The sequence below is a fragment of the Furipterus horrens genome, unplaced genomic scaffold (assembly GCF_987537825.1).
Source record: "Furipterus horrens unplaced genomic scaffold, mFurHor1.1.pri manual_scaffold_2, whole genome shotgun sequence".
NCBI lineage: Eukaryota > Metazoa > Chordata > Mammalia > Chiroptera > Furipteridae > Furipterus > Furipterus horrens.
The window spans coordinates 73,914,578-73,935,732 of NW_028327172.1; the positions used below are offsets into that span (position 1 = coordinate 73,914,578).

The 21,155-nt window shown below is 40.0% G+C and overlaps 1 protein-coding gene across 7 annotated transcripts in view; it reads left to right on the forward strand.

Annotated features, from left to right (window-relative positions):
- Positions 1-8,330, forward strand: part of ELMOD1 (ELMO domain containing 1) — a 45,891-nt gene extending 37,561 nt beyond the window's left edge. For all 7 annotated transcript variants that reach the window (XM_090265872.1, XM_090265876.1, XM_090265875.1 and 4 more), the window contains one exon: positions 6,948-8,330. In XM_090265872.1, coding sequence (XP_090121998.1) covers positions 6,948-7,120 — 173 coding nt within the window. In that variant the 3' untranslated portion in view covers positions 7,121-8,330. The remainder of the gene's footprint in view (positions 1-6,947) is intronic.
- Positions 8,331-21,155: the final 12,825 nt, after the last annotated feature.

Consider the following 21,155-nt stretch of genomic DNA (forward strand, 5'->3'; position numbering starts at 1 on the left):
ATATTTTAGATTCACTTGTTGGTAGTTGCGACTTTGTTGTCATTTTAATGTTCATTGTTTTGATATTCTTTTTCTTAAATAAGTCCTCTTAACATTTCATATAATAATGGCTTGGTGATAATGAACTCCTTTAGCTTTACTTTGTCTGGGAAGCACTTTCTCTGCCCTTCCATTCTAAATGATAGCTTTGCTGGATAGAGCAATCTTGGTTGTAGGTTCTTGCTTTTCATCACATTGAATACTTCTTGCCAGCCTCTCCTTGCCTGCAGTTTCTTTTGAGAAATCAGCTAATAGTCTCATAGGCACCCCTTTGTAATTAAATCTCTGCTTTTCTCTTGCTGCTTTTAAGATTCTCTCTTTATCTTGAACCTTTGGCATTTTAATTATGATGTGTCTTGGTGTGATCCTCTTTGGGTCTATCTTGTTTGAGACTCTCTGTGCTTCCTGGACTTGTATGTCTATTTCTTTTGCCAAATTTGGGAAGTTTTCCTTCATTTTTTTTTTCACATAAGTTTTCAATTTCTTGCTCTTGCTCTTCTCCTTCTGGCACCCTTGTGATTTGGATGTTGGCATAATTAAAGTTGTCCTAGAGGCTTATAAACCTCTCCTCATTTTTTTTCAAGTCTTGTTTTCTCATTCTGTGCTGATTAACTGTTTATTTCTTCCTTATGTTCCAAATAATTGATATGAACCCTAGTTTCCTTCCCTTCACCACTGGTTCTGTGTGGATTTTTCTTCATTTTATTTAGCATAGCCTTCACTTCTTTCCTTATGCATTTGCTGCACTTAAGCATATCTGTCAAGCCTGTGAGCATCTTTATCACCAATGTTTTGAACACTACATCTGTTAGGTTGGCTATCTCCTCACCGCTTAGTTATCCCACTGGAACCTTGATCCATTCCCTCTTTTGGGCCATACTTCTCTGTCTCCTCATCTTGACAGGCTCCTGTGTTTGTTTGCCTCTGTGTCTTAGGTAGAGCTGTCGCACCTGTTACATTGTAAGGGGCAGAGCCTTAGGTATTCGTCAGTATGGGTGACCCATTTCACCACGTTGTGGCGCTGTATGTGGGGGAGGGGTCTGAGAGAGAACAATGCCCCTTGCTCAAAGCTCGCCCCTTTTCCAGGTACTTCTCCCACTTTTGTATGGGACCAGCAGCTCTCTAGCTGTTGCCCTGGCCATGGTTCCCAGAGTGAATGGGTCTGTGGTTGTTCTAGGACAGTGAGGGTCCTTTAAACAAGTGGACTCTGCTGAGAGACCCGCAGTTTCTTCCTCTGCCCCAACCCCCATTCGTTTGCACAGTCAGAAGCAATGAGGCTTGATTTTCCCCAGCACTAGAACTGTGAGCTACATGGTCTGGTCTGTTGCTGGGAATGCTCCCCAGATGTCCCTCCCTACTTTTGAAAATGGGTGACTGTGCTCTCAGCCAGCCTGCACCGCTGCTGCTGCTGCTGCCACCACACCACATCCTCTCCACCCCTCCCACCTGTCCGGATGAGTATTTCTTCTTTATATCTTTGTTTGCTGGATTTCCATGCAGCTTGATTTCTTGGAACTTCTGGTTGTCTCTAATTTTGAGGTAGTTGCAGTCCTTCTTAGTCGTGGAGGGAGACACAGCGTGTCTGTCTAGGCCTCCATCTTGGCCGGAAGTCCCCTGTTTATAAAATCTTAAAAGGCTGTCTGGTATAGCTCACTCAGGCTGGGAATCACGGAAAACCTCCCAAAGCAAATGCTACTCTCTGTAAGACCTGAAGGATGAGTGGCCAGAAATAAAGCAATGCTGGCTGAGTGGCAGGTGGAAGGAATGGCATGGGGAAAGGCTACAAGGCAAGAGAGTATGGTCGGTTCAAGGAATAGAGCATTGGGTTTGCAATGGGGGACTAGAGCTGACAGTAGTAAGAGCAAGAATGGGGGAAATTTATCTGGGAGAGCTTTTAAGCTATTTGAAAGAATATGTACATAAGTAAGACCCCTTGTACTTACCTGTTCTGTTTACCATGCTCTTTAGGGAAGCAGCTCTGAGAGATAATAGAATGAGTTTGGTTTGAGGCATACCAGGGTGAGTTCTTTTTGGGAAATCCACATGGAGCTGTACAGTGGGCATTCTAGTGTGCAGCTCTGGGGCTCTGAAGGATTACAAGGGTGGGTTTTTGATTCATCAGCATCAAGGAGAAAATCAGAGCCACACAGTGGGGAGCTCTCACAGGAGAGAATCAAAGTTAGAATCAGAGCAACTGGCATTTAAGGACAGGAATGCTTGCTTTGTTCACTGCTCTGTACTAAGCACAGAACCTGCTACAGGGAAGGTCCTCCATAAAATTTGTTTGATGGGTGGATGGACAGATGGATGGAAGACTAATGTATTAAATGATGATGTCCTTTGTGGGATAAAATGAGTCTAATTTTCTGGAAAAAAAATTAATGTTGGCCTAATTGATATGTTTCCTAGAGAGCCCTAGCCCAGGTAAGTAAGCATGCAATAGCATTACTTTTCCTAAGCCCCTCATCAGGTTTTAGAAAGAACAGAAATCCCCCTATAGATTGGAGTGTAGGCAGAAGGACTCGGGCCTTTATAGAGGAAGAAAGTGGTGCTCTGAATTCATTGTTTCTCCATCAGACGTGATCAGTTCTGCCCATTTCTTCTGTAATATTCTTGCAATTACCTGTGTCCTTGCATATGTCTCTGCTGTCTACTAACTGAATGCAGTGAAACAAAATCAAGACTCACTCAAGCAATGTCAAATATACTGCAAACTTGGATTTGAAGACCAAATTAGTATTCAAAACAGGTATTTTATCTAGGTGGAAGAATGCAAGAAGGTAATAGCTCTATTAGTCTGCCTTTACAGTATTATTCAGTGAACACTGCACAACCAAGGCAGTGTTCTACAAAAATTGCATTTAATTTAAATCTCCACTAAACACGCAGCTCCACTGAAATGAAGTAAGGTTAGTTGTAATGAGCAGAAGAAAACTATAATGGCCAGAAGAGGGAGAAGAATTATCTTTTCTTTGACCTTCAAAAGAAGGAACTATTCAGTAGGAATAAGAACCAGAGGAAGAGAATAAACTGGAAAAGCTGTCACAGCCATGGAAAGTCAGCTGATATCAGGTCCTGGCTCCCAGCCTCCATCTATAACTGTGTAATTGTACCCCATCCAAGTATTTTTTCTAAGCCCAGCATCCTCATCGATAAAATGAAGATATGTCAGTATTGCCTACTCCATAAAACTGTTTAGAGAATTAAATAAGAGACTATAAACAATAGCCTGGCCTATTTCCTCTCTCTGCTTTTCACACTATTTTATTTAGCTTCCTTAGCTAATCAATAATGATCTGAAATTTTCTACCTGGCTCCCTGGCTCCAAAAGACCAAGAATTAGGGAGCATAAGAATTCTACCTTGTTCTTGTATCTTTACATATTTGTTCATTGAAAGGTGGGCCAATGACCAAATGACCAAACAGATTAATGAACACTCTGTAATGTTGTATAAATGAGTGGAGGTTTATGATTGTAATATGTGCCCTGGAAGCCATGCCACTATTTCTGCATTTGTTTAAAATCATGTCATATAGTCTAATTATTTTCCTGATGTGGTAGAGAGAGTCCCAGGAAATCAATCTATAAGCTCTACAGCTTGACTTTTGTAGCTTGAACAGGAAGGATCCTGATAATGGTGTCAGATTATTAATTACTCTCACCTCTACTCTTATCCTAGTCTGTCTTTTAAACTTTTCAAAGTGTTTTTCTGTGTGCATATTTTTGCATGTAAAGTAAAAATTAGGGAAACAAAATGGATCTGCATTCTTCTAAAACTCTGTACTACACTATATCACCTTTAGAGTGAGTTGCCAATTTACCTGCACATTGTGGAGGAGTGGACATTTTTCTGTACACTGTGAAAAAGTCCTTCGTTAAAAGAACTTCTCACAGTACTTGTTTATTAATGTCCATAAGAATAGAACTCATGAGATACTAATGAAATGCCTTTAATTCATCATGGATTATTTTAATTCATAATGTTGGAAACCTGACTCATATACAAAACAGCTCAGGTGTTTTTATCTGAGCTCAGACGCCAAGTTAAGAAAATTATGTGTGTATTTATATAGCAAGGAAATAAGAAATTATTAATGATTATAGATTTCATTTAGAACCAGAAAAAAAGATAATTTTTTTAAAAACCAAGGGAACTTTCTTAAAAAGTGTCTTTTAGACCAGTGGTTCTCAGACTTTAATAATATGAATGAGACTCATTTTACTGAACTGTGATATGTGGTTGAATCTGGGAGGGTCTACATTTTTAAAAGAGACCCCCATACCATCCTTGGGATACTTTTAGGAATTTGCCTGGTCCATGATATGGACAAATAATTGCATTTTGGGGGATAAATAAGATACTGAGATTAGAGGAAACAAGTTTCTGTTGGCGTGCACTGGAACAGTCACCAAGTCATGGCATGCAAGAAATGATGAGGAGAAATGGGGATGCTTAACCTGGCAAAGAAGTAGCTCGGGGCATAAAGGGCACTTCAGATACTTGAATTGGAGAAGCATTAAATTTGCTGCAAGAAATACAAGGCAATATCATTTGGCTCCATGAGAGGAAGAACATTTTAAGAACCATATTCTTGGAATACTACTCAACCATAAAAAAGAAGGGAATTTTTCCTTTTGTGACAACATGGATGAACCTGAAGAGCCTTATGCTAAGTGAAATAAGCCAGTCAGAGAAAGACAAGTACCATATGATTTCACTCATAAGTGGAATCTAATGAACAAAACTAACAAAAAAAACAGAGACAGACTCATAGATACATAGAACAGACTGACAGTTGTCAGAGGGGAGGGGGGCTGGGAGGCTGGGTGAAAACTCACAGACACAGACAACATATGGTGTTTACCAGAGGGAAAGGAGAGTGGGGAGAGGTAGAAGAGGGTATAAAAGGGACAACTGGTGATGAAAGGAGACCTGACTTGGGGTGGTGAACATGCAATACAGTATGCAAATGATGTGTTATAGAATTGTTCACCTGATACCTATATAATTTTATTAACCAATGTCACCCCAATTAAATTCAATTAAAATAAATAAAGAAAAAATAAAGTCCCATCCTAAAGGTCTCTGTTTAGCGTCCACAGAGAGAGATAATATACCTGGATGGAACTGGTAGGTTTCAAATAACTTCTCTTTCATCTGAATATTTTTTTCTGAAAATAAATTCCTCATATCAATTGTGAAAAGAAAGAAAGAAACAGGTTCCTGATCCATGGAACAGACTGTCAGTGTTGCCTCCAGAAGAGCTCAAGGTTGGATGATGCCTTGGTGAATCCAAGCATCACGTGGAACAGAGATGGATGGATGGGTCCTGGGGTTACTGATAACCCTGATCGAGGTCCCTGAGAGATGGTGTCAGGTTCTCATGACAGTGTCTTGTGCAGCCCAGAGGCATTTGGATAAGTGTTAGTGTGTGTTGCCATCAGAGATGGTTATATTAACTTGTGTTAACACAAATTAACATAACATGTTAATGTGTGCAGAGGGACCAAAGATAGTCCAATCCTAAAAGAAAGAGTAGTCAACCCCCACAAAAAAAGCAATATAAATTCACTCTCCCCAGTACCCTTTCTCCTATAGTTATGGAGAGACCATATCCTTAAAGATGTATGAAAACACCTAAGATGTATGAAAACACCTAACAATGTAATGAATGGGTTATCAGGTGAGTGTGGAAGAGGACCAACATCTAACAGTGTGTGTTGGGATAAATGGGGGCAAAGGTCACTTCTAATTTTGTATTATAGTAAGATATGAATAAAGATTTTTAAAATTCTGTTTATGAAACTATGTTAAAGGCTTTCATGTAAGTTACCAGAAAAACAAAAGGTTTTTTTTTTTTACAATTACAGTTGAGTACGTTTGTTCCAAAATTCTCTTCCCATGTTCCCTAACATCTCTGCTGCTCACCCCTTTCCCATGAAGGTGAAAAAGCTAGGATTCAAGCCAGGTTTCTGGCTTCAGAATTCTTGTTCCTACTTTCTGCTGCCTTCTAATGTTAATACAAAGAAAAGCTTGTGTAATGTTTGGTTTTTGTTTTTAACTAGGATTATTTCCTCAGCTATTTTTTGTAATATATAGAGACACGAGCTTGTAATAGGTTTACTACATACAGATATTTATTATTATCTTTTTAAAAAGCTGTTCACATATCCATTCTGAATGTGACAGAAGGAGGGAGCACAGTGGGAAACAGAATACAATAAATAGATTCTCATATCAAACACTTGACATTTATTCCAAAAATTTTCCCAATCCAGGCCATTCATAGATAACATTTATGAGACATAAAAGTATTTGAATATGAAATTATGATTCAGCTCAAAGAAGTCTTGTTAACAATTTCATGTTGTTTAATGATCAGTCTGTGTTGTTTAGAGTTGATTTACAATTTTTATTTTCTCATAATAGATTGTCAGAATGTATTCGTTTAATTTGTCAGGGTAATTTAAAACTTTACTCAAATCAAATATCAAAGGAAAAAAAGGCTGAGTGGAATAATTTTGAAAAATTTGACCATTATGTTAATGTAATCAAGAGGGGAAGGATGAAGTAGTTGCTGTCGGCCTTTCAGAATATGTTCCAGATGTGATTCATATTCAAAATATGCAGAATGGATTTGTATTCCTGCTTTAAAAGAGTGAGAATAATTCCAGAACTAATTGCAAAAATCTTGCAGATTAGTAGCTCCTACTGCACTGGTTTTAAAGGATAATTTTTGACAGTAGTATTTGAAGTAAAATACTTTTATTTAAATACTCTGATCTCTTCGAGCTCCATATTGCTGTTTTTTGGTCTCACATCTCTTTGAGCCATTCAGAATGATTTTGAATGTGATTAAGATTTTTTTTTCCTCCTGCATTCTTATCACTGTCTTATCTCTAACAGGCTATTTGATGCACGAGTTTCATAAGTTCTGGATTGAAGAGGACCCCATAGACATAATGGAATTTAATCGTGTGCGGGAGAAATTCCGCAAGAGGATCGTAAAACAGCTGCAGAACCCAGACATGGCGTTATGCCCACACTTTGCTGCCTCGGAAGGTTTAATCAACATGTAGTCGCCCACGCTGATTTTAATGGATACCCTGGAACACTGCCTCATTGTCATGTTAGATCTCTGCCTTGTCTCAGCTCACACACTGAATGCACACAGTGATTGTATGCATGCCTTTTGGTATTTTCATCTCTTGGTTGTAATTACCAGCTCCTCAGATACCACTCTTTCTGGAATATCTGTCATCCAGTGACTGCTCATATTGTGGCATTATGCAGTGTTAAATCCTGCCTTGACGCCAGGTATGGAGAGAGTTTTCCATTTTTTTAGATTGTTTTCCTTCCTCTCATTATTCAGCATTGGAAACTGTATTTCTGTAGCTGTATTTTGTATGTAAGAGATTTAGCTAAATCTTGTTCTGTGGAAGCCTTTTAATTTATTGATATGTTTCATGACCACTGCTGCTAGCTTTTCAAGCCAGGTTCATGCTTGGAACTCATTCCAATAAAGTATAAGACTTTAAAATAGTACAGACAGACAGACACATGATAAGCCAAACTGTTCCTGTAACCATAGCTGCGCTTCACAAAAATGTAACGAGGCTTACAAGGAGCAAACTTAGATAGGTGTTTTTTGTTTGAATTACATTGTAACTTACCCCCAAATCTGTCATAGTCATTTAGATATCAAATTACTTTATTCCCATAATTTCACAGGCTTGGATGCCCAAATATGTTTATGATGCTTAGAGCCTCAGAAAAGAAGTATGCATATATACTTCAAAGGCTGCAAAAGGATTTTCACTGCCTGCCTCTTGCTAACACAGAGTTATACCCTGCCACTGTTCTGATCCAAGCATCTTTGCTTGGGGAACTAACTGGTTTGTTTTCTCTGACAAGAGGCGATATTAAAAAAAAAACAATTTGCAGGAAAATATGTTGCAAGAGAGGAATCTAAGCTCTGTCATTCTGCAATATTTCTTGGAAATAATGACCTTGTCTTGTATTGATAGAAGAGGTAAATTGCTTGAAAGGGGGATAAAACCAAATCATTCCAAAACTGCTAAAAAAAAATCTAAGAAACCATGACTTGTTTGGAATTATGATTGTAGTCTGTTGAACAGTATTTACCATGGCATTTCATACCCATGGTATTTTATACCTTCTATCAATTTTAGTATTATTAGATGTTTGTGTAATCACTTGCTTATTTAAATGAATTTTGAGTACTACCTGTCAGTTATATGAATAAATTACATGTCATTCTACTGTTAACGTATAGTGGATTCCATTTTAATATCTTGGTGCTCATCCAGCTTATGAATATGCAAATATGTGAGTGGGTAGAATATCAAAGACAGACAACTGGGGTTGAATATAAATCATGCCATCATTCAGAGTAACCAGAAATAAATTAGAATATGTCATGTCTGAGAAACTTTTTATTTAATTGATCATGAGGCCCAGTGCTGCTTTAATGAAAGAATAAGACCCACCTTTTTTTGGTAGCTTCTTATAAAGACTGGTTTGTCTGCTGCTAGGCAGCTGATAAAGGAAACATTAATCTGCCTGTCATTTCCTTGTCCATTCTGGCTCCTCTGGGATTTTGCTACCCTTTCCCTCTCAGCTCTTTAACAGGTGGCAGCATTTTGCATCACACATCCATGACAGCCCTGTGCCCTTCCTCAGAACAGGGAAGGGAAGAGGTTGGTAATGCATGATGTGCACTATGAGGAATGACAAGAATATTCCTCTCTAGAGGAGGTGAGAACTTGTGAACCAGATAAATGGCCCCATCTTGGGAGCCTAAATTTCTACTGCAGCTGCAGCTGCTATAGAAGAAAGCATTATTGCATATGCAATACAGCCTTTGTCAGCCACATATGCATGTGTTGTCTCTTTCTATCCACTGTGGCCCTGCGTCACTGACATGGCTTCATAGTATGTGGCAGTTACACCAGCACAGGGTTCTCCTTTCCATGTAGACATAGTTGATGGTAACAGTGCAGGGAGTTTTCCCTTCCAGCTGCTTGAGTGATTGCTCTCTGTTGTGTCTGCACAATTTTAGGATAAAAGAACTCTGCCAGTTCCTTCTAGTTGAGAGTATCATTAGATTTATCATTCACACCTCTTTGTGGAAAATGCATTCTACTCAGTAACATGAAATGAGATGAGAAAAGAAAAAGCAGGTTTGAAAAGCATTAAAAATGTGTGATGTGTTTCCTTTGAGCATTCTTAGCTTGCTTTTGCTTAGTCCATTAAACAACAGTTGACCACATAAAATTTAAATGATATAGCAAGCCTCTTCCAAGTTTTCTGAAACACTACTTGCTATGATAAAAACACATTCCAGTTCACATTACAGAAAGAACACCTCTTTGAAGCACCATTTCTGAAAATTACACCTTCAATGACTTACCTTGTTACAATTCTTATTATTGTATTGAAAAAATATCATTTCCCTGATAAACCACCATCTTTTCTACTTGAAAAAAAGCTTAAATACGGAGTGGGAAAAAGCAAGCTTACAGTTGTAATACAAATAATACAATGATTAATATATAATAATACACAAATAAACTGTGTTATGCATACTCACAACTGTAAACTTGCTTTGGCCCACCCCTGCATATGCCAATTCCAAATGATAGGATGATCTTACAAAGTATCCTCCAAACCAGGACACTATTGAGAAAGGAAGAGGATATTATTAAAATTTTTTAGGACGATAGGGTAAACTAGGACAGTTTGAGGAAACTGAGATGTTAGGTGATTAGAGAGACCAAGAGACATACATAAGTAGGGATCACCTACCCACAACTCAATTAGACAAACACAATCCAATTTCTTCATTTTATAAATTATGCAGGAGTACATCATAGGGACATAGACATTCTGATATCCAGAATACTACCCAAAATCTTTTTAAAAATTTCTATTGGGCTTTCTGGCCAAGATGGAGGCATAGACAGACACGCTGCATCTCCCTCCACAACTAAGAAGGAATACAACTACCTCAAAACTAGAAACAACCAGAAGTTCTAGGAAATCAAACTACACGGAAGTCCAGCAAACAAAGATATAAAAAATATATATTCATCCAGACAGGTAGGAGAGGAGGAGCAGGGGCGGAGAGGACACAGTGTGGTGGCGGCAGCTGTGGCAGCAGCAGCAGGCCAGCGGAAAGCGCAGTCACATGTTTTAAAAAGTCAGCAGGGACATCTGGGGAGCACTCCCAGCTCCTTACCGGACCTAGCAGCTCAAGGTTCCAGCACCATGGAAAATCAAGCTTCATTGCTTCTGACTGTGCAGACCAGTGGGAGTTGGAGTGGAGGCAGAAACTGCCAGTCTCTCAGCAGAGTCCATTTGTTTAAAGGCCCCCTACAGTTCTAGAATGTTCGAAGACCCACCCAGTCTGGGAACAACAGCCAGGGCAGCAGCTAGAGGGGCGCCAGTCTGGTGCAGAAGTGGGAAAGGTGCCTGAAAAAGGGGCGAGTGCTGAGCAGGGGGCATTGTTCCCTCTTGGACTCCTCCCCCACATACAGCACCACAATGTGGTGCAACAGGTCGCCCTATACTGACAATCCGTAAGGCTCCGCTCCTTACAATGTAACAGGAACGACAACTCTACCTGGGATGTAGGGGCAAACAAACACAGGAGCCTGTCAAAAAGAGGAAACAGAGAAGTATGGCCCAAAAGGAGAAATGGATCAAGGTTCCAGTGGGAGAACTAAGAGACAAGGAGATAGCCAACCTAAGAGATAAGGAGATAGCCAACCTAACAGATGCAGAATTTAAAACACTGGTGATAAAGATGCTCACAGGCTTGACAGATATGCTTGAGTATGGCAAACGCAAAAGAGAAGAAGTGAAGGCTATGCTAAGTAAAACGAAGGAAAATCCACATAAAACCAATGGTGAAGGGAAGGAAACTGGGGTTCAAATCAATGATTTGGAACATAAGGAAGAAAAGAACAGTCAACCAGTGCAGAATAAGGACGCTAGAATTGAAAAAATTAGAAAAACTTCCCAATTTTTGCGAAGGAGATGGACATACAGGTCCAGGAAGCACAGAGGGTTCCAGGTGAGCTGGACCCAGAGGGGACCACACCAGGATGCATCATGACTGAGATGCCAAAGGTGAAAGATAAAGACAGAGTCCTGAGGGCAGCAAGAGAGAGGTGGAGAATTACCTACAGGGGGTTGCCTATAGGACTATCAGCTGACACTTTGCAGGCAGGAAGGGACTGGGAAGCAGTATTCAATGTGATGAAAGGCAACCTGCAACCAGGATTACTGTATCCAGCAATGCTATCATTTGGAATGGAAGGGCAGATGAAGTGCTTCCCAGACAAGGTAATGCTAAAGGAGTTCATCATCATCAAGCCATTATTATACGAAATGCCAAAGGGACTTACTTAAGAAAAAGAAGATCAAAACTATGAACACTAAAATGACAACAAACTTACAACTATCAACAACTGAATCTAAAAACTAAAAACTAAATCCAACTAAGCAAACCAGAATAGGAACAGAATCATAGGTATGGGGATCATTTGAAGGGTTATCAGCTGGGAGGGTGGAGGGGAGAAATGGGGATATGGTGCAGGGATTAAGAAGCATAATCGGCTGGTACAAAATAGACAGGGGGATGTTAATAATAATATAGGAAAGGGTGAAGGCAAAGAACTTATGTGCATGATACAAGGACATGAACTAAGGGGGTGGGAATGCTGGAGAAAAGGTAGGTACTGGGTGGAGAGAAGCAAAGGGGAAAAAATTGGAACTGCTTTAACAACATAATCAGTAAAATATACTTTTAAAAAATAGGTCATGGCAGAAAAAAAAAATTTTTTTGTATTTTTTCCATTCCATTTAGCCCCCTTATATGCCCCACAATCACCACACTGTTGTCCATGGCCATGAGTCATTTTTCCTTTTTGTTGGATCCCTCCACTCCCTAATGGCCCCTACACACACACACACACACACACACACACACACAACTGTTAGCTTACCCTCTATCTGTGAGTCTGTCTCTATTTTGCTTGTTAGTTCAGTTTGTTCATTAGATTACACATATGAGTGAAATCAGATAGTATTTATCTTTCTCTGACTGGCTTATTTCACTTAGCAGAATGCTCTCCAGGTCCATCCATGCTGTCACATAGGGTTGTAACAGCTGAGTAGTATTCCATTGTGTAAATGTCCCTTAGTTGTTTTATCCATTCATCTACTGACTGACACTTGGGCTGTTTCCATATCTTGGTGATTATGAATAACACTGCAACGAACCTAGGGGGTTTCTTCAGATATATTCCCAGAAGTGGGATCACTGGGTCATTTTTAATTTTTGAGGTATCTCCATACTGCTTTCCACAGTGGCTGCACCAGTCTGCATTCCCACCAACAGTGCAAAGGGGCTCCCTTTTCTCCACATCCCCACCAACACTTGCTATTGTCAATTTTTTGATGATAGCCTAATTTGCATTTCTCTTATAATTAATGACATTGAGCATCTTTTCATATGTCTATTGGCCGTTGTAATTCTTCTTTAAACAAGTGTCTATTCAGATCCTTTGCCTATTTTTTAAATTAAATTGTTTGTTCATTTTTAGTTTTTTAAGTTATTTATAAATTTTGGATTTTAACCCCTTATCAGATGTACTGGCAAATATGTTCTCTCGTTCCATAGGTTGTCTTTTTATTTTGTTGATGGTTTCCATTGCTGTGCAAAAACATTTTAGTCTGATGTAGTCCCATTTGTTTTTCTTTTGTATTCCTTGCCTAGGGAGATATATCCGATAAAATATTGCTATGAGCAATGTCTGCCTATGTTTTCTTCTAGAATTATTATGGTTTGGGGCCTAACATTTAAATCTTTAATCTATTTTGAATTTATTCTTGTGTGTTTTGTGTGTGTGTTGTAAGAAGGTGGTCTCCTTTCATTTTTCTGTGCATATCTGTCCAATTTTCCCAACACCATTTATTGAATAAACTATCTAAAGATAAGCCCATTGTATGAGCTTACTTCCTCTGTCAAATATCAACTGACTGTAAAGACATGGTAGTATTTCTGGGCTCTCTAGTCTATTCCATTGATCTACGTGTCTGCTTTTACGCCAATACCATGATGTTTCGATTACTATGGCCTTATAGTCGTCGGCAGCCGTCCGTCTCGAGAGACGATGGTGTAGCTTCTTAAGAGTCTATCTGCACCGCCGAAAATGGCTGTGCAGTCCGACTCGGGAGTGACACGGTATCTGTCTCCTCCCGTGTTGAATCGACATCTTGCGATGACGCTGGAGTGTCCTCTCCAGTGAAGCTGTAGCTACAGAGCCTGGGCAGAGTGATATGGAGGGTCTGCTGTTGCCCATGCAGCAGACCCCCCCTCTCTTCGCAGCTGAAGGGTCCAAGGGAAAGACGGAGTCAATACAGCTTGGCTTCAGGTGCGCCGCAGGAGTTGCCGGTGTTGACTACAACGTCAAACCGCCTTAGGGACTCCGGCTCCGGATTTTCTGTCGGGGTTTACTCCCTTAGCCTTTCCCCTGAAGAGGTATGCCACAAGGCAGCGGAGGTTTTTTGGAGTCAGAGTTTTCCTTCTCTGATGTGCCCTGACTGGAAGATCGAACCAGCGACACTTAGCTCGCAGGCCGACGCTCAATCCACTGAGCCAAACCAGCCAGGGACCTTTTTTAGGTAGTTCATTGATTAGTACCTAAGCTTTCTCCCTGCTTTCCAGATTTTGTGGGTGGGGAGTGAAATTTATCTTCTTTTGTCACTGTGGTGCACTCCGAATCTAACACAATGATAGGTACATAGTAGATGCTCAACACATTCATTGATTCATGAATGAATGCATGTAATTGTGAATAAAAGGAGTGGAGGAGATGATAGAATATGTTTTCCAGACAGAGAGAATAGCATGTGCCAAGTTGGGGGACAGGGAGGAGGGAAAGGGAAAGAGAGAGAGCTCCCCAAACAACTGCATTTCTGCAGGGTTTATTTTAGTAGATGTGAGTAAAGAGTTAGAGATTCTATTTCCTTCTCAGCCCCTTTGCCCCCTCATCCCAACCTCCCTGCTGGCCTCACACAGCCAGCTCCTCATCCGTATGCTTCCCAGGCCACCCCTCCAGTCCAGCAATCCATTTCTGTCCTTTTAAGAAGTTAATAGGACAAAAACAAATGACCGCTCTCCAGCAAGTCATGCAGGGTTCCTGGGGACCTAGCGGTCAGCTCTGAGAAGGACATGAGAGGTGTGGGCAGTGCCAGGAATGCCAAATCAACCTCCTCTCCCTGGAAGAAATCACAACCAGCAGCAGCACCTCCAGGAAGCTGCAGGGCCCCTCTCCAGGCCCCTCGGGCCCCAAACCCCCAAAGCTAAACCTGTACAGTTCAAATTACCTCAGGAAATGAAAGAAAGAGACATCTTTCCCCAGGACGGTAGGCCAGTGCTGCGGTTCTGTTGGGAGGCATGTGTGATACAGAGAGGCTGTTCTTTAGTGATCACTGCCTTTGGCTGCAGAAATACCTGCCTTTTAGTATATGGCCTTATAGTATAGTTTGATATTAGGTAGTGTGGTTTCTCCACCTTCGTTCTTCTTTCTCAGGATTGCTGTTGCAATGCAGGCTTTTTATGGTTCCATATATATTTTTGTAAGTTTTGTTCTAGTTCTCTGAAATATGTCATTGGAATCTTGATAGGAATTGTGTTGAATCTATAGATTGCTTTGGGTAGCATGGACATTTTAATGATGTTAATTTCTTCCTATCCAGGAAAACGGTATGTGTTTCCACTTGTTTTTATCTTCTCCAATTTCTTTCTTCAGTGTCTTTTAATTTTCCTAGTAGAGGTCTTCTACATCATTGATTAGATTTATTCCTGGGTATTTTATTCTTTTTGAAGCAATTGTGAATGGGATTGTTTTCTTAATTTCCTTTTTTATTGTCATATAAAAATGCAACTGATTTCTGGATATTAGTTTTGTATCCTTTTACTTTGCTGAATTCATTTATCAGTTCTAGCAATTTCTTGGTGTAATCTTTGGGGTTCTTTATATACAGTATTATGTCATCTGCAAATTAAGATGGTTTTAGTTCTTCCTTTCCAATCTGGATGCCTTTTATATCTTATTTTTGTCTGACTGCTATTCCTAGGTCTTCCAGTACTATTTTGAATAAAAGAGGTGAAAGCAGGCATCCCTGTCTTGTTCCCGGTCTTAAAGAGAAAGCTTGTAGTTTTTGCCCATTGAGTATGATTCTGGCAGTGGTTTGTCATATATGGCCTTTATTATGTTTAGTTATGTTCTCTTTATTCCCACTTAGCTAGGAGGTTTTTTTTAATCATAAATGGGTGCTGGATTTTATCAAATGCTCTTTCTGCATCTATTAGTATGATCATATTTTTATCCTTCATTTTGTTTATGTGCTGTCTTACATTTTATTGATTTGAGAATGTTGCACCAACCTTGCATTCCCAGAATAAATCCCATTTGATCATAGTGTGTGATCTTTTTGATGTATTGCTGTATCCAGTTTGCAAATATTTTGTTGAGGATTTTAGCATCCATATTCACCAGGGATATTGGCTTATAATTCTTTTTTTTTTTTTTTTTTTTTTTTTTTTTTGTGGTGTCTTTAACTGGTCCTAGAATTAGGATTAGGATAATGCTGGTCTTGTAAAATGGACTTGAGAGACTTCCCTCCACCTGAATATTTTGAAAACTTTGAGAAGGGGTGTTAGTTCTTCTCAGAATGTTTGATAAAAACTATTGTAACAATATAATCAATAAAGAAAAGCTGGGAAAAAGAAAAGTATGTTTGATAAAATTCTCTGTGAAGCCATCCAGTCAAGGGCTTTTGTTTGTTGGGAGGTTTGTTTTTGTTTTTGTTTTTAACTGCCTCAATCTCACTAGGTGTAATCTGTTCAGATTTTCTGATTCTTCCTGATTTATTTTTGGAATATTGTATGTTTCTAGGAATTTACCCATTCCATCCAAGTTGTCCAATTTGTCAGCATATAGTTGTTCATAATATTGTCTTACAACCCTTACTATTTCTTTGGTGTCTGTTGTCATTTCTCCTCTTTCATTTCTGATTTTATTTATTTAGGTCCTCTCTTTTTTTTTTCTTGATGAGTCTGGTTAAAGGTTTGTCAGTCTTATATTTTCAAAGAACTGGCTCTTGGATTCATTGATCTTCTGTGTCATTTTTTAAACTTTTTCATTTATTTCTGCTATGCTCTTTATTATTTTCTTCCTTCTATTCACTTTGGGCTTTGTTTGTTTTTCTTTTTTAAGTTCCTTTGAGTGCAAAGTTAGATTGCTTATTTGACCTTTTCATTGTTTCTTGAGATATAGGCGTGTAATACTATGAATTTTCCTCTTGGGATCGCTCTCCCAGTGTCCCACAGATTTTAGGTTGTTGTGTCCTTATTTTCATTTGTTTCAAGTTATCTTTTGATTTCTTCCTTGAACTCACTGTTGACTCATTCATTGTTTAATAACATGTTATTTAGCTTCAATGTCTTCATGTGTTTTTCAATGTCCTCATAATTGACTTCTAGTTTCATATCATTGTGGTCAGAGAAGATGCTTGATATAATTTCAATCTTCTTAAATTTATTGAGACTTTTTTTGTGTCCTAACATGTGGTCCATCCTAGAAAACATTCCATGTGCACTTGAAAAGTATATATATTTTGCTGCTTTGGAGTGAAATGCTCTGATGATATCAATTAAATCCACTTGATCTAGTGTGCCATTTAAGACCACTGTCTCCTTGTTGATGTTCTGTCTGGAAGATCTATCCATCAGAGTCAATGGTGTGTTAAAATCCCCTACTATGACTGTATTTCTGTCGATCTCTCCCTTTATATACATCAAAATCTGCTTTACTAGCCCTGGCTGCTGTGGCTTAGTGGATTGAGCATCGGCCTGTGAGCCAAGTGTCACTGGTTCAATTCCCAGTCAGGGCACATGACTAGGTTGCATGTCAGGTCCCCAGTTGGGGGCGCGAGTGAGAGGCAACCACGCAGTGATGTTTCTCTCCCTCTCTTTCTCCTTTCCCCTCTCTCTAAAAATAAATAAACAAACAAATAAATAAATTATTTAAAAAATTTGCTTTACTTACTTAGATGCTCCTATGTGGGATCATAAATGTTTACTAGGGATACATTTTCTTGTTGGATTGCTCCCTTTATCATTATGTAGTGTCCTTCTTTGTCTCTTACTATATCCTTGGTTTTAAAGTCTATTTTATCAGATATAAGTATTGCTACCCTAGCTTATTTTTTCTTTCCATTTGCATGGGATATCTTTTTCCATCCCTTTACTTTTAGTCTGTGTGTATCTTTTGATCTGAGGTGGGTCTCTTGGAGACAGCATATTTATGGGTCTGACATTATCTGTTTAGCTATCCTGTGTCTTTCGGTTGGAGCATTTAAGCCATTAACATTTAAGCTCATTATCGGTAGATATGTATATTGCTATTTTATTTTTAAACTATCCCCCCCCCCCTTTTTTCTTTTCTTCTTCTTAAAGCAAGCCCTTTAACATTTGTTGCAATACTGGTTTGGTGGTTAAAAAAAAAAAAAAAAACTCCTTTAGCTTTTTCTTGTCTGGGAAGCTTCTTATTTCTCCTTCAATTTTAAATAATAGCCTTTCTGGGTAAAGTAGCCTTGGTTATAGGTCCTTGCTTTTCATTACCTTGAAAGTTTCATGCCAGTCCTTTCAGGCCTGAAATGTTTCTGTTGAGAAATCAGATGACTGTCTAATTAGAGCTCTCTTGTAGGTAACTATCTGCTTTTCTCTTGTGACTTTTAGGATTCCCTCCTTGTCTTTAGGTTTTGCCATTTCAATTATTATGTGCATTGGTGTAGGCCTCTTGGGGTCTCTCTTGTTTGCGACTCTGAGCTTCCTGGATTTGTTTGTCTTTTTCCTTCACTAGACTAGTGAAGTTTTCAGTCATTATTTCTTCAAATAGGTTCTCAGTCCCTTGCTCACTCTCTTCTCCTTCTGGTATGCCCATGAGGCAGATGTTGTTATGCTTCATGTTGTTCCAGAAGTTTCTTAAAGCTCTCCTCATTTTTTAAAATATGTTTTATTGATGATGCTGTTATAGTTGTCCCAATTTCTTTTCCCTCTTCTCCCCTCCACCCAGTGACCCCCTCCCTCCGATTGTCCCCCCCTTAGTCCATGCCCATTGGTTGTGCATATAGTTCTTTTCAACACCTTCCTGTCTACTCCACTCCCTCCTACTATGCTTCTTAATTTCTGGATTATCTCCCTCCCTTTCCCCCCTTTCCCTTCCCCGCTGACCTCCCCCCAATATGTCCCCCATACCTATAATTCTTTTTCCACTCTCGTTGCCTACTTAGTTTGCCTTTGTTTAGATTCCCTAGGTTCTGTTGTTGGTTGTAATACAGTTTTCATTTTAATGTTCATAGTTTTGACCCTCCTTCTTCTAAACAAGTCCCTTTAACATCTCATATAACAGTGGTTTGGATCTGATGAACTCCTTCAGTTTTACTTTGTCCTGGAAGCACTTTCGCTGCCCTTCTATTCTGAATGACAGCTTCACTGGATAGAATAATCATGGTTGTAGGTTTTTGCTTTTCATTCCTTTGAATATATCTTGCAAGTCCCTTCTTGCCTGCAGAGTCTCCTTTGAGAAATCAACTGATAGTCTTATTGGGACCCCTTTGTACATAATTCTCTTCTCTCTTGCTGCTTTTAAAACTCTTTATCTTCAATTTTTGGCATTTTGATTATAATGTATCTTGGTGTGGTTCTCCCTGGGTCCAGTTTATTTGGAACTCTCTGTGATTCCTGGACCTGAAAGTCTATTTTCTTTCCCAAGTTAGGGAAGTTCTGCTTCATTATTTTTTCACATAATTTTTCAATTTCTAGTTCTTCTTCTTCACCTTCTGGCAACTCTATAATTTAGATATTCACTCTCTTATAGTTGTCCCAGAGATTTCTGAGCTCCTCCTCATTTTCCTCACTTTTTGTTTCCCCTTTCTGCACTGGTTGACTGTTCCTTCCTTATGTTCCGATTTGTTGATTTTATCCCTGGTTTTCCTTCCCTCACTACTTATTTTGTATGTGTTTTCATTCATTTCAGCAGGGGTAGCCTTCATTCCTTCCTCATCATGATTAAGTCCCGCTGTTATTTCTGTAAGCTGTCTTATAACTATAGTTCTGAACTGAGTCTCAGAAAGAATATCTGTTCGTCCATTAATTTCTGTATTTGCTGTCTGGTCAGCTGCATGATTGGTATCTCTATAATTATTCCTGCCATCTTGACAGGTTTGTTTACCTTTCCTTCCTGGGCGGGGCTGTCACACTTCCTACGCTATAGGGTGCGGAGCCCTGTGCACTCATCACTACTAGGTGACCCTTCTCACCACTCTGTGGCGCTTTGTGTGGGGGCGGGAGTCCAAGATGGATTCCTGCCGTTCACTGTCCGCTGAGAGACCAGGGGCCTCCTCCTCCATCGCTCTGAGCCTTACAGTCCAAGACAATGGGGATCTGCCTTGCTCAGCATTGGAATCTCGAGCTGATGGGTCTGGACTGCAGGTGGGGATGCTCCCCAGGCACTTCTCGCCTCCCCTTAAATACAGGGTCTGTGCTTATCACAGTCCCGCTACCTGTCGCTGTAGCTGCTGCTGGCAGCACAGCTCGACCTCTCAGCCCCTGCTTTACCCCTCCTACCCATCCAGACAAGCACCACTTGTTTATAACTTCATGTGTTGGGCTTCCATGTAGCTTTATTTTCTGGAACTTCAGGTTATTTCTGGGTTTGTGGTAATTGTAGTCCTTCTTAGTTGTGGGGGGAGATGGAGCGTGTCAGTCTAGGCCTCCATCTTGGCTGGAAGTCTCCACACTATCTTTCTCCTCATTTTTTAAAAATTATTTTTATTTTTGTTGCTCTCCTTGGGTGTTTTTTTCCTACTTTGTCTTCCAAATTGCTGATTCGATCTTCTGCTTCACCTAACCTACTGTTTATTCCTTCCAGTGTATTATTTATGTCATATATGGCATTCTTTATTTCTGACTGGTCCTTTTTTATTGTTTCTGTGTCTTTTTTCATGATGTTGAGTATCCTTATAATCATTACTTTAAACTCTATATCTGATCAATTGCTTGCCTCCATTTCATTTATTTCTTCTGGAGAATTCTCTTGTTTTTTCATTCAGGGCCTGTTTCTTTGTCTTCCCATATTGGCTGCCTCTTTGCATTTGATTCTATGTATTAGGTAGATCTGCAAAGACTCTGGTACAGTCCCCTGTCAGACACTTCCTGTGACTGGCCCTGGGCAACCTGTTTGGGGCTATCAATGTTTGTGACTCTCTCTCCTATGCCTGGGTGTGTGCAGAAGGAACTAGGTTGTGCACCAAGGCTGGCTTTTACTGGCACCAGGCTTAGGGGAGGGTCACCTAAAGCCTCAGAAGCCCTAGAGATCTACCTCTGTCTGAAGGCTTTCTGTTAGACTTTGTCTCTGAAACAGCCTCCAGCTCTACTCTTTAGAAGCCAAACATAAGTGCCACAGGGTGGGGCAAGAGTGTTTCCTGTGGGCAGAGCTATTGCTTCTCCTCAAGCTGATCCCACTTGGAAAGGAGTTCTTTGCCTGAGAAAGATGGCTTCTTCAGTATGGGGAATGATTCAGCATAGGGTTCCTTGGCTGCTGACCTTCAGCTCTCTCCCCAGAGCCACAAACCCCAGACTCTCCTTGGACGTCTCTAGCCCACTCTGCCCTCCCCCTGCCAGAGCTCAGGGTAAGTGGCTGCAAAAAAGATTTTGTGTATTGGCCCTTTAAGAGGCTATCTGCATTTCTAGCCATCTCTCTGTCATGGACAGAAACTCTGCTGCTTTTCACAGCCAGGTGTTACCTGGGTTCCTTTCCTGGTTCTGGTGCTATAGGCTGGGGAGCCTAGCTTGGGGTTCAGACCCCACACTTCTCAGGAGGAACTTCCCAGCCATGGAAATATCCCTCCAGGACTTCGGCTGCCACCTGTGGGAACCCAGCCAGCCTTGTTTCACCTCCTCTGAACTTCCTACTAGTCTCGTTGTGGTGATGTGGTTTCTTCCATCTGTCCTTG